The sequence below is a fragment of the Stegastes partitus genome, unplaced genomic scaffold (genome assembly GCF_000690725.1).
Source record: "Stegastes partitus isolate 25-593 unplaced genomic scaffold, Stegastes_partitus-1.0.2 Scaffold1705, whole genome shotgun sequence".
Taxonomy (NCBI): Eukaryota; Metazoa; Chordata; class Actinopteri; family Pomacentridae; genus Stegastes; species Stegastes partitus.
Window position 1 is genome coordinate 58,785 of NW_007579436.1, and position 13,970 is coordinate 72,754.

A 13,970-nucleotide genomic window follows, 5' to 3' on the forward strand; every position below is an offset into this window, starting at 1 on the left:
AAACCCAAAACTTCACTTTTGAACCTTTAAAGTCAAATGAATTTATCCAGAACCAGTGATGATGTCAGCATGTGGACCTGATGGAGCGGCGTTCCTGCTGCGTGTGGTTGTGGCTAAAGGGAAGCTAAACCACTGTGGGACCTCGTACGCTGATATTCATGGCAAAGCCTATTCTTGAATGTTGACCACCTGTTGAACTGGAGCAGCATCTCCAGCAGACCAGGTCCATCAGCTCCTGATGACGCAGCGCTGACGTCCCTCACCAGGTCATCGGCGTGGAGTCCTGTGATTTACAGGTGAGAATAAACACCTGGGACGCCCGTCAGGCGGTTAGAACCAAGGCAGCCTCCTGGACCAAAATGGAACATCTTTTAAAGCCAGATTTAGTCCAGTTTCCCTTTAATGAGTCACTTCAAGAGTATTTGAACACAAAACTAGAACCATTTCTCATAATCCTAATCTAATCTAAATGTACTGAAGAGTTACGAGTTCCTCTTTTAGTTTAGATCTGTAACTCAGTAACATGAAGGTATCTGTTGTCTGTGTTTTCATCCTGGACCAGGACTCACCTGAACCCTCGCTGTTGTTCTGTGTAAAATGGGTCTCTGCTCAGAGCGCCGATCAATCAAACAGCAGCTTCACAGTCGTACAAAAACAACAGTTTTATTCACGTTTAGGTGTTTTACCCTCAAAACCCCGAAGAGCACCTGAACGCAGTGTTGGACGAGCTCTCTGGAAACACTGTGACAACGTTTGGAGAACGTCACTTCTACGGCAACACACGACACCACGCAGACAGACGGAACCGGACGAGTGTGGACGAGGCTGTGGTGCCTTCAGGAACAGTCCGTCCGTTCACCGACAGCAGACATCCAGACGAAAACCTGAACATCTGGAACTAAACAGGTGACGTCACATCTGGACCACAGCTGCCTCATATTTCAGCTCAAACCTGCTTCCAACCTGCTCACCATTTTACAGAGTGTCCCTGAACACACCATTTATTTATTATTACTATTATTATTATTATTATTTATTTTACCGGGTTGAAGTGATTGAGAACCAGTTCACAATCACAAACATAACCTGGGACCACATGGCTGCTTTCAGACCAGGACCAGGTTTATCTGATGGCAGAGATCTCTACAGCAGACCCAGACCAAGACCAAGACCAGGACCAGGACCAGGACCAGAACCAGGTTCTGGTTCTTCTGTCCCTCTTGGTGTATTTGGTGCTAGAAGCTGCAGGTCAGCAGGTCACTGCTAACAGCACCGTGGACGGATCAGCTGCAGGTCATTATGCTAACAGCAGTCTGTTATATTCAGAGCTGGAGAACAGTCGGACTGCTGCTTGTCATCCTTCGGTTCTGTTCGTGTTCCTTTAAGCCAGTCGCAGTGTGTCGGGTGGGCCTAAGAACAGGAGGTGGTGTTTACTCAGAATAGAACATCATTAAGCAGCCTTTCTGCATCTTCATCCATCCATCATCTCTACACCTCTCCATCCACTGAATGGTCATGGGGGGCGGAGCCTATCCCAGCTGACTCAGGGTGAAGGCAGGTTCACCTGGACAGGTAACCAGTCTATCACAGGGCTACACTTAGAGACAGACAACCAAGCACACTCACATTCACACCTACGGACAATTTACAATCACCAATTAACCTCAGCATGTTTCTGGACTGTGGGAGGAAGCCGGAGAACCCGGAGAGAACCCACGCTGCACAAGCACCCCTTTACCACCAAGAAGAACCAGGTGCTAGTTCCAGAGCTCAGTTGGTTCCAGTCTAAGAACCGGTTGCTTTTCCATTGATCAGGAGCTCAGTCAGAGCCGTACGTCACCGCATACGGAGCCGTTTACCGAACAGCGCTGGCGCCACACAGAAGTCCACACAGGAGTCCAGACTGACTTTGGTACCGGTGCGACCAACTTTCTCATTTGTTCACACTTCTCACCTGGTCACAGGAAAAACATCTGACCGGCTGAACATCTGCTGCTGGAGGCCGCGGTGCTCAGACCGGTGTGCGACCAGAGATGACTTTAACAGAGTGAACCAGGACGTTCTGGTGTCAGATCTGTCCAGGATGAAACCCAGTGATCTGTTCTCATGAGGTCTTTTCTATGAGCAGAACAAACAGCACGTAGCTGAGCTCCGTTTTTCATGAGACATCTGTGATCGGACCAGAGACGTCCCGGACAAAAACGACACAAATCACCGCTTGTGTGTCCCATCCATCGGTCTCGGTGGATCGATAGCCCCGCCCCCAGCCCCTGACGGACTCGGTGCTGAGCTCTGGCCCAGCAAAGAGTTGGTGCCTGAAAAGCAGCAGTTCTGAGAGCCTGGAGCCGGTTAGGGTTAGTTAGTGGACACACAAAGAACTGGTGCTAAGTCAGGAACTAGCATGGAACGAGACCTGGAACCGGTTTGGTGGAACAAGGGGAGATCTTCTAGCTGTGAGGCGACGGAGCTAACCACTGCTCCACCATGTTCTGAACAAAACTTTGCATTTTCAGAGCTGAGGTTGCTGCTCAGAGGTTCTCTATGTCAGTAACCACACAGCTCTTCTACCTTGGTGCTACTCAAAGCACTTCACCATGTGTTTCTCATTCACCCATTCACACACCAATGGGACTGGTAGACTTGATTAGGAGCAACTTTGGGTTCAGTGTGTTGCCCAACGACACTTTGACTGTGGAGGGGATCAAACCGGCAACCTTGTGATGAGAGGACAACCTGCTCTACCACCTGAGCCATGTGAAACGTGCAGCCAGTAGCAGACTGATGCACACAGTCTACATCCGGTCAGTCGCACTAAGAGCAGGATGCAGGGACACATCACTGGAAAACAGCGATGGGGGAATGTTTTGGTGGAAACTCTGCATGCAGGAAGGCGAGTCATCATTAAAACGGCTCTGAAGGAGGTTCTATTTGGACGGTTCCTGTAGTTCGACCAAAGGTCTGGGTTCCCTGAAACTAACCACAAGTTTCTGCAGTGGAAAATAAACGACTAACGATGGAGGAGGTCAAGCCAGATGGATGGACGACTGAAGAGGAGGCGACTGTCCCCGTTTCAAACTGAGAGCATCTTTTCTTTAAACCCTAGCCACCTGTTTATCGTAACCTTGGAAACAAAGGTTCTCTGACCTAAACGATGTACTTATTCTAACCCAAACCAGGATCTTTCCCTGAATCTGTCAATCTGTAACCTCAACCGCGACTGCAAGCCCCAAGGAGCTCACCGCTTTCATCCGCAGGTCAGACACAATCGGCTGATTTGCAAAATGATGAGCAGGAATTGAAACATCTGGTTTGTAGGGCTGGACCCGAACATCCAAATATTTGGTTGCTGTGGTGGCATCCTGACATCAGTTTTGTGATCCGAATATTTTCCTGCCCGCATGGATACTCGCCATTAATTGAGCCCCGAGTATCCGGAGAACAGAACTTGCTATTCGGACCAGCCCTACTGGTTAAGACATGGCAGCTAGCGATCGGGTCCTTTGATCCTGTACAGAAACAAACCCAAGAAGAAGAAGAAGCATCTCTGGGGACAAACACCGTTAAAAAACTGTGCCGGGTTAGAAAGAGGCCACTATGCTACACTTCAGTGCGTCAGTTTCTACGCTGAAAGGTCGCTGTTGTCGAAGCGTTCCTGGTCATAGACCTCAGCGACCACCTTACGTCCTCCGAACCAGCGGTGGTTTAGTGCGTGGATGGCTCGGTTCATCTCAGCTGCCTCCATAAACTCTACAAAGATCTTAACAATGACGTCTGCGTCGTCCTCCTCGCCTTGGCGCTCCTGGTAGATGATGACTCGCTTCACCTGGCCGAACTTCCCACACTCCTCGGTGACCTCACCCTCCAGGTCGTCGTCGATGTCATCGGGTCCGACCATGTTCCTCAGGACCATGACGGTGGACTAACAGGAAATACAACAAGTCAATTAGCTCAGGTCATATTCAACATGTCAGACAGTGAAACTCTGCTGTTCTCATTCACACCATCCTTTACCCTTCTTAAAGTTCAGAGTTTCTCATTTTATTGAATCTAACTGCAAACTTCAAGTCTTCTCCTGTCCAACAGTCTAAAATTCATGTCTGAGTTCCGGCACTTCCTGACCAACAAATGCTTGTTTACTAATCAGATGGTTCTGGGTCAAAGGTGGAACCTCAGGTTTACCTGCTCGAGTCATCGAGTTCAGTCACCAACATTTCCATTTGTTTAAGGTTTACCATTAAACCCTCCAGTTACACTCTGACTGTTAATGCCTTGCTCCTGGCCACCGGATTTAGACGGTATCGGCCCGTTAAATAGCTGCAATCAGATCATTGCCATACGTACGGGCCAGTGAGGACCTCCTCCACCTTCCAGTAGCTCAGCAGGGTTCCATCCACTCATCACTGATCAACAGAAACTGACCTCAGCAGAGTGAGTGACCTGTTCTGTCATAGTTTGGTAAAATGTCCATCTATATACATATATTATCATTGCTGTAGTTGTTTTGATCTGGAACAGGAGCATGTTGCATTTCACTGTGCGATATACCATGCGTAATTGTGTTTGTGACAAATAAAGGCCTTGGATCCTCGACTCCACCACCATGACATGGAGCAACAATGACTTACTGAGCGAGAGGCCTTTTGGTCCTGTAGCTTCATAGCGCTACCGTCCCCACCTGCCCGTATGCATGGAATGGTCTACGTAATGGTCTGGCCCATCCGAGGGTGTCACCAGACTGGAGTGCTCCGTTACCTCCTGCTTGCGGAGCAGCTTCCTCATCACCATGTGTCTGGCGCTGCTGCCGCTGATGCTCATGTGCTCCTGCTCGCTGAGCGGCTCCATGGCACCATCCTGCTGGGCCTCCTGCTGACGCTCCTTCTCCTCCTCTTTCCTCTTCAGCTCAGGACCGAAGGAGGCTGCCGGAGCCAGGGGCGTGGCCAGCACCGGGTTCACCAAACCCACCTGAGGCAGGCCGGGTCTGGCCGGGGTCACGCCTGAAACAGACATGAAGCAGGAGGGACAGTCGGGTCAGGTGGGCGGTGCCGAGCGGCCGCAGAGGGCCGCCCAGTTCTGCCAGAGCACAAGAACCTCCGGCAGACTGGACCGACCCCCGGCCTCTTCTACCCACAGCTACGCTGAGGGCACTGGTTTACTGCACCTGTACCCGCCTGCATCATACGGGTGGAGTTAGGACTGACACGGTCAGACGGACTGAGGTAGTAGCTCCACCCGCCTGCGTTGTGTCACCCCCGAACCAGGTGCAGTAAACCAGTGCTCCCTCAGAATGCACAGTATCCTGACTGAGACTCCACCGGATCATGTTCTTCCTCTAGTGACCATGCTGAGTTGGAAACTCATACTTACGATTGGTGCAGAATATTCAGGAAACAGGAGGATGAAATGTTTTGGATTTAATCTGAGAGGATCAGAGGAGGATGAACAAACCCACTGACTCAAACCAAACACCCCCCACCCAAACCCTGCTCACATGACTCAACTCCACAAATCACACAGCAGCTGAGACTCACTGGCCAATAGGACTGAGGGGCTATGATAAAAGGGAGGGGCTAGAAACAGTCCTCTTCACTGGTTGGTCAGTGTGCAGCAAAGGGGAGGGGCTAAGAGGTCACTGTCGGGGCAAATGTTGGGGGTCGAGAGGGGGAGGAGGGGAGAGAAAACAGAGAGAGAGAAAAAAGACAATAAAAGAGAAAATCTATTAGTGGAGACGCTTCAGACGAAGCAACACAAACAACAGCTTGGGACATAGTGCGTCCTGCCTGACGGAGCGCCGCCTGCTGGACGCTTCCCTTCACTGCAGCTCCTCCTCATCACACTCAGACTTGGGCTGCGTTCCAAATCATATACTTTTTCTGTGACGTCAGTACATTCAGCAGTTTCTGGCAGTGTGTCAGAGTACATTTAGCCTGTGACTGTCTTCGGTCTCTGGCTCTCGGCCTGGACGGTGGATGCTGCCATAATCTGTTCTCACGCGACTCAAATCAAAATGCTGTTTAGAAGTGCCACTTTTTATGGTGCTACAACTGCAGCTTTCCCAGCGCTCCAGTGAGGTGTCTTCAGCTGGGACATGTCGAGCAAAGTCACAGATCAGGATCAGAGCAGATTGAGGATTTTTGTCCTGATCAGTATCCTTCATTCAGCACAGTTTGTGGCAGGACGTGAGAAACGCTCGTTTATTCTTAACGAGTGCAGACTTAACAATCAGTAATTGATTCATTCACAACACAAAATGGGCCCATTGGACATTAGCCTTGTGCTGATCGCACTATACTGAACAGTAAGAGGCTCCCCCTGGTGGAGCAAACAGGAGCTACAGCTGGTCTATGATGCTGAAGTCTGCATTATGAAGGAAAATAAAAGCGTTATCGGCAGATACTCAGTATCTACAGACTCAGATTGGAGTGGAGGTAAAACAACTTTGAATATTAATATTTTAGGCCATTGAAACCTTGTTAGCCACAATGGCTTTTCTGTGGAGTAAATTACGTTTCAAAAGCAGCAGGAACAACGTCCTAATCAAGAACATGAGTTTCAAACCTTCCCCTCTTGACTGCACAGCCCACACAGAACACTGGACTGTCATCAGATCAGGAGTGATTCTGGAGCAAATGTTCTCTTCAGATACAGTCCAGTGCAGGCACAACCACAAAACATTATTCAATCTAGATCAATAGCAGTACTTTAAAGGGTAAGGGGATCATCTGGTCAGGAAAACCAACATTTGACCCCCTGAAAACTGTAAAATTCACAACCATCCTACACCAGCTACAGCCAGGCCGTGAGCTCGCCCAGCACCGGGTCCTGACAGAAGGTGAATACCTGGTTATTCTGGCAGACAGCGAGGCGGGCCATATCTAACCCTCTGAACCCGGTACAACTGTGGCAGGCACGTTTCCTTGATGCAGTTGGTGTGGCTCTACTTTCCACTGATTGGTTGCAGACACTTTGAACTGATTGGCTGAACAGAAACACAGTGAAGACTACAGGGACCAGCAGCACCTCTCTGGCCTTGAGCAGTGAGCAAACAGACATGTTGATTTGAATTGCGTGAAAACAACTGAAATATTTTGATTCTCACACTTGGCAGCTCAGATCAGTTTCCACTCGCTCAGGCACTGTGACGTCATGGAACAGAGGATTGTGGGTATTTTTGGTGAACTGCATCGTACCGTGTATCGGGATCTGCTGTAATGAACAGTACAGAAGTACAGATGTTGGAACACACCCTTCATCTTTCATCCCGCTGAGATCAAGATCAACATCACGTTCTCAGGTTGTTCCTCCAGTTCTCTGCCTTCATTGTAAAAGCATTGTTCTGTTCACACTCGTGAGCACGTGGTCGTGTTTATCTTGATCTCATGGGCTTTTAAAGGTCAGAGGTTCTTAACTTGCTGCACAAACTTTTTGTACCAACAAGTTCAGTTCAGGAGGATTTTTCTCTTGTTCTCTCAGAGTTTCAGCTTCTTTGTACAACTACTACCTTCACATTTATCAATAAGGCAGCAGCATGTTCTCGTCATCATCTCACACGTTTTGTTTTCGTACTATGGCTGCAAGCAGATTATTTTCATTGTCGATTATTTCCTGGATGAATCAATTGGATGAAACATGTGGGTCAGTGTTTGTTAAAGTCCAAGAGGACAAATGTCTGTTCTGTCCAAAGTTGTTCACTCGACTGTCACAGTGGAGAAAAGAAACCAAGAAATATTCACACTGAAGAAGTGTTTTTACCAAAAACTACTGAAATCGATGATCACAATAGCTGGTGTTGTATTCAACCATTCATAACTGATGGATTCATACTTGCAGCTTTACTTTGTACAAGTTTTTGTTCTCATATGGTTTTATCCTGTTCATACAAGTATGATTGTGAACACAAGATAAAATATGTAAATTTAATGTACAGAGCGCAAAAAATAACATCTTAAACCAAAAAAGTCATGACGATAAATGATCTTATTGGCAGGTGAGGTGAACACACAGTACAATGTCACTTCAGTGTCAAACGGTCTAAACCGTATCCCTCACAGTAATCAGATTACTTCTAACAGTAGAGGACTGTCTCTGATATCAGATTACAAACTACCAGTTCAGATTTCACAGATTAAATTCAGGCTCCACAGCAGGAACTAAACTAAAGTGAGTCCATCTTTCATTCCTGAGGTTCTTTGGTTCCTTCAGTTCTTCGTGTGTCCACCTTTATTTCTGACTCTGACGACGCATCCACTGTGGTGGTCCTGGTCAGGTTCACACCAAACATCTGGACTCCATGTGAGCCCAACACATTGATCTCCATCTGACCAGAGGATGTTCTCCAGCATCCATCAGGCTTCTGTTCATGTTCTCTGGTGAACTTTGATGTGGAAGTTTAGCTGTGAGCAGCAGCCAGGTATAGTTCTGCTCCTCCGTCCATAGAGGCTGATGTTCTGAAGTGTCCTTCACACTGTGTGAGCTTCACACTAACTCTGGTCTCCATTGATCAGCCCTGTGCCAAGTCTGAAGCAGCTGCCTTTGTCTGGTGTCCACAGCTCCATAGTGACAGTAGTTGACTGTCCGTGGAGTCGTTGTAGGAGGACGACCACTGCAGCCCTGATCAGTGCTGCTGTGGCTCCTTCTGGACCTCCTGGTTCCTGCTCACACTGGGCTGCACTGGGTTCTAGCTGCTCACTGATCTTCTGGATCCTTCTCCATCTTTGTCCAGTCTCTCAGTCAGATGTTTCTCCTCCTCTGTTCAGGTCTTCTCCATGTGGAGCCATGATGCAGACATAGATAGACACAGTCCAGAGGTCCAGAACTGAGAAGGTTCTGCTGCTCTCAGCTCGTTGTAGAACCATGTTCATGCAGGTGGACTGATGGAGACCACAACTGGAATCACTTTGGTTCTTTGAGGTTCTACTTTGGGCTGATGTTTAGTATAGACTTTGTAAAGTGTTTCTGATTGTTCACCAGAGGAAGAATTAGGTAATCTGATTACTGTGAGTTTGTGCAGTACAATCATTTCACATTTGAGTAATATTACACAGAACTGCACTCACTGCTGCTGTAAACTGTAAATCACAAGGAGTCACAACAACAGGAGGACGAAAACTTTTTATGAAAATATTTTCTGAGATTTCTTTAAAAACTGAATCTTCAAGGTGTGTTCTACCGAAGGCAGTTCCACAGGTCAGGTAAGAGTCTACAGGTGTGCTGACAGGGCAGGTAAGAGTCTACAGGTGTGCAGACTGGGGGAGGGGCTGGCTGACTGTAACTGAGATTCCAACTGTGATTGGCTGCACACTGACACTTCAGGCAGGAGAGCTTTGATGTGATTTGACAGCACAGTGTTCTTGTCATTGTTGGGCGGGGTTAAAATGTATGAAGGTGGGGCTTTAGATGTTCCTACCTGTGATGACACCTGGAGCCTGGGCAGCCATGACAGCCTGAGGAAGTCCACCCAGCTGCTGAGAGAGGAGCGCCGGCCCAGCCAGAGCTCCGAGCACCGACGCTCCCACTGCCTCCTGAATGCACCACCAAAGAAAATATATTTAATACTGTGGAAAAATATATTAAATGCTGCAAAAAGATCTGTTAAAAACTGCAAAAAGTATATAAAATACTGCTTGAAATATACAAAATACTGAATAAAATGTATTATTACTGCAATGTTTGCTTTGTGGGCTACCTGAGCAGTGATCTTGGCGGTGGCGGCGGCAGCAGCCACGGCGGCAGCAGCAGGAAGTCCTCCGGGGGTGGTTGGCGTGAGGAGGGGCATGGGCGGAGTCACAGCCTTCCCCACCCGCAGGTACTGCCCCCCCAGGTCGAACAGGTTCATGGAGGCCACAGCGTCCTGAGAAGATTGAGCCTTATCATACTCTGCAATAGAACACAGGACCAGCAGGGTGCCGTCAGTTTGGTCCAAACCCACAGCCTCAGCAGCGCCCCCTGAGGCCGGGCGAGTCAGTGCACGTTACAGGAAGACCAGAAGTTTGACTGATTCATTTTTAATTAAAACAGTCAAACTTCTGGGGGCGCCCCCTACAGCTCACCTGGCAGCTCACCTGGCTGAACAGGCGACCCATAAACAGGCTATAGCTAGCTATAGTTAGCTTTAGTTCCCAACGCAGGAGTCGTGGGTTCGACTCCCGCTCACGACTCTTTGCTGCAGGTCTCTCCCGTCTCCTCCCCCTTCCTGTCTCTCTCTACTGCTCTGAATAAAGACAAAAGCCAAAAAACTACAGACCACCTTGTTTTCTTCAATGTCTTGTTCATGTTAACGCCTGGTACCACTAAAGGTCCATTACCTGAAGAATACAGTGAACAGGACTAAACATGCAGCTGATCCATCGTCCTTTAAGCCTATGTGACCTCCTTCCATCAGCTGGAAAACTCTTTCCTGCCTCCAGTGACTGGGTTTCCAACCAGACGATGCCCCTTGGCACACGGCGAGGTCAGCTAAAGCCTGGATGGAGAACCAGAACACTGGAACCATGCCTTGGCCCGCTCAGTCACCAGATCTACATCCAGCTGAAAACCTGTGGAAACCATCAAAGGCTAAATGGAGAACCACAAGCCCACAAACAAAGCACGTTAGTGTGAATGTGAGCAGCAGGAACGGGCTGCTGTGGCAGCAGAACCATGTCAGAACCTGGTGGAGAGCAGCCGAGACGCATGGCTGCAGTCATCACAAACTATGGTTCTGCCATCAGGTACTAACTCCTGTGCATCATGTGACTGAAACAGACAGAACAGGAACCATGGACCGTCTAACAGCTCTGGTTCTGGCAGCACAATGCCATAGCTGCTGGTGGAAGAACTTAGAACCAAGAAACCCTGGAACATGTCTGGTACCAGCTCTGAAGTTAAAGTCTGATCAGCTGGTTTTGTTGTTGTCAGTATATGTGTCCAAACAAATGGACCTTTAGTGGTACCAGGCGTTACAATGGACAAGAAGCTGAAGAAAACCAGGAGGTCTGAGCAGGTCCATGACTGTGTATTAAAAAAACAAACAACAAAAACAGTCTAAATTCAGTGATTGCATCTTCTTAATGACTTTTTTCCAGAACAGCAAAAATAATTCAATTAGTTGTTAAATATGAAAATAATCTCCAACTTCTTCAGAATCATGAATCACTTTGAGTCATTTCTAACAAACATTCTGAATTTTGTGCTTGTAGCTTCCTTAATGTGAATATTTTCTGAATCAGTGATGAAAACGACCTGCAGCCGACCCGAGCCGTCCTCGTCGATGAGCCGGAGCACCGCACACACCTGCTGGTTTGAACACTAACGTGTGTCTCAGGAGGACGTCCTGACCAGGACACGCTCAGAACCACACACTGCAGTTCTTGCATTCTGGTGATTTTTCTGACCAGTTTGTTCCTTTTCTGCATCAGTCTGTGGTGGAGACGTCTTCCTTCAGGTACATTGAACATTGTGTCCTACGAGCCCCTCAGACCTCCACCTCCAACAGCAGCATCCTCTAGACGCCTCATTCTCATTTAGTTTCATTGCTCTAATGTGGGTGGAGGTTCTTCTGCAGCATTCTAGACTATTCATCAGGCATCCTGTTTGAGTCCTGCCGCTGGACGCGGCCTGTTTAACTCACCGATGAAGCCGTAGCCTTTGTGCCTGCCGGTGGTCGGCTCTCGGGCCAACATGCAGGACTTGATCTTCCCGAAGGCCTCGAAGACGCTCTTGATGTCGTCGTCCGAGAGGTCGGGATGAACTGACGCCACGTAGATCCGGTTGAAGGCACGAGCTTCCTCCGCCAGCTGATCGATGATCGGCTGAGCCTGGCCGATGTTGCTGGGCCTCCCAACCTGACAGACGACGAAGAGGGAAAAGCAGTAAGACTCAGGAGAGTCTGAAACATGACGACAGAGGAGGGAGAAACATCGAACCTTCTGACAGATACTTTAATTTGTGATGGGACGTATGAAGGCCTCCGCTCAGTTTTTACTGCAACAGATGTAAACGTGATGGAGCGTTGAACACCACCACATCCAGCAGAACCTGACCTGCAGGAGAGTGAAGAGGCTGACGCTCTACTCTCCTGTTTTCAGTCTAATTCATTTACCAGAAAAGAGACAAAACACACAACGAACAAAGCTGAAGATGAATTTGACCGATAACACGATGATCGTCATGACGACGCTGCGGAGTTCTGGTGCCCTGATCATCTGCACACGGTGGTTCTGTCTGGGTCACCTTGATGTTCCTTCCTCCGAGGACCACAGAGTTCATCTGCTCCAGAGCCAGCTGGGCTGCTTCTGGCATCTCGTACTCCACGAAGGCGAAGCCCTGCAGAGACCAGTGAGAGCAGAACCGGTTCAGAAGAACCGCAGCGACCCGAACAACGGTCTGGAGCATGACAAAGAGAAATACACACCAAAGAGTGTGTGTGTCTGTCTGTCAGTGTGTATCAGTGTGTGTGTGTGTGTGTGTGTGAGACCTTGTGCTTCATGGTCACAGAGTCCCAGGACATGTCGATGCTCTTGATTGGTCCAAAGGGGGCGAAGGCCTGCCTGATGGTGTCCTCTCCGAGCTCGTAGTAGATGGAGCCGACGTAGACCCGACACATGATGGCCAGAGCTCTCTGCCGCTGGGCCGCCACCTGGACAACACACAGAGCTTCTGATCAGTCGGTACCGGTTCAAACCGGAGCGACGGAGGTTCCCTTCAGACTACAGAGGAGCAGCAGGACCTTTGCACCAGTCTGGTTCAGTTTTAGGTTTTATTCTGGTGTAGGATCCAGTATCAGCTTCCACACACAGAAATACGGCATCTCATGTCACATTGACCTGAAGCCAGGTGGTTTTGTCTGCATGAATTTAAAAGTCAACATCAACATCCATCATGTTCACTGACGTATGTGAAGCCAAAACCACGATGAAATGTGATTAGTGGTCAGCAGGCAGCAGAACAGAGGGACGGCTACTCACCGACTGCAGAGGAGACAGAGCGTCTCCTAAACCCATCGTCAGAGACGCCATCTGAGCAAAGACCACACGGACACAACAGTGATTAAAGCAGAAGTCATCAGGAGAACATGGCTCAACGTTTCCATCCACTGCTGCTCAGACGAGGCTCATAAACCTCTGCAGGACAACACATAAACCAAACCGATCGACTCGACACTGAGCTGTGGAACCAGATCACCTGCACAGATACGAGCTGTGTGCCGTGTTGGACTGAAAACGTCGAAGCTCGAACTCTAAAGACAGAATTAGACACCAAGATGAAAACACGTATTAGATTTATGTATTCATGTGAGAAAGGCTAGTTCCACTTCGACGTCTCTGTCAATTAAAACTTCAGTTCTTTTATTGATCGGACTAATTTTCCTCCTAAACGTCTTTTCTGCAGCCAATCAGTGAGTGGAGTCAAAACCACAGCTGTTCAAGTGAGCTGAGGTAAAATAACACACGTTGGTGAAACAGACTGAAGCTGATGTCACTGATGGTCCCGACACACAGCAGCAGGTCTGGGTTCTTCATGGCTCCACTCAACTGGAGTTCTGCTCCGGTTCCTGCTGGTTAGTCGTCAGGCTTCGGCTGACTGTCTGACAGCAGAAGAACCTGAGGAACACGTTGGGCTGGGAGTTACCTGCAGGCTGCTGAGCTGCTGCTGCTGAGCCAGAGTCTGTTTGACCAGAACGCTCTTGATGCTCTGCTCCATCGCATACTTCTTCGCCTGCAGACAGGAGACATCCAATCACAGCGCAGTCAACACAAACAGCTGGTTGTGATGTCTGTCCTACACATAGACTGTATAGCAGATGGACGTAGCTGCCGTCACGTCACCCGTTGGTTTCTGCACTGAGAACAGGAAGCCAGGGTTTTGCTACTTCCTGGTTGACATCATGGATTTTTGGAGCCAGTGACGCAAAAATCGTGGGAGGGGGCGGAGCCATAGGAGCATCGATTGGTCGGACGGATTGAGAGGCGGGCCCTCTCTGCCCGCCCACATTT

At 48.8% G+C, this 13,970-nt stretch overlaps 1 protein-coding gene across 2 annotated transcripts in view; it reads right to left on the minus strand.

The window, feature by feature from the left end:
• Nucleotides 1–2,681: 2,681 nt before the first annotated feature.
• The window catches only part of puf60a (poly-U binding splicing factor a), a 12,837-nt gene continuing 1,548 nt past the window's right edge, over nt 2,682–13,970 (minus strand). For both annotated transcript variants that reach the window (XM_008301734.1, XM_008301733.1), the window contains exons 3-11: nt 13,606–13,692; nt 12,942–12,992; nt 12,452–12,613; nt 12,208–12,300; nt 11,606–11,819; nt 9,683–9,873; nt 9,404–9,518; nt 4,753–4,994; nt 2,682–3,919 (exon numbers count right to left, since the gene is read on the minus strand). In XM_008301734.1, coding sequence (XP_008299956.1) covers nt 3,620–3,919; nt 4,753–4,994; nt 9,404–9,518; nt 9,683–9,873; nt 11,606–11,819; nt 12,208–12,300; nt 12,452–12,613; nt 12,942–12,992; nt 13,606–13,692 — 1,455 coding nt within the window. In that variant the 3' untranslated portion in view covers nt 2,682–3,619. The remainder of the gene's footprint in view (nt 3,920–4,752; nt 4,995–9,403; nt 9,519–9,682; nt 9,874–11,605; nt 11,820–12,207; nt 12,301–12,451; nt 12,614–12,941; nt 12,993–13,605; nt 13,693–13,970) is intronic.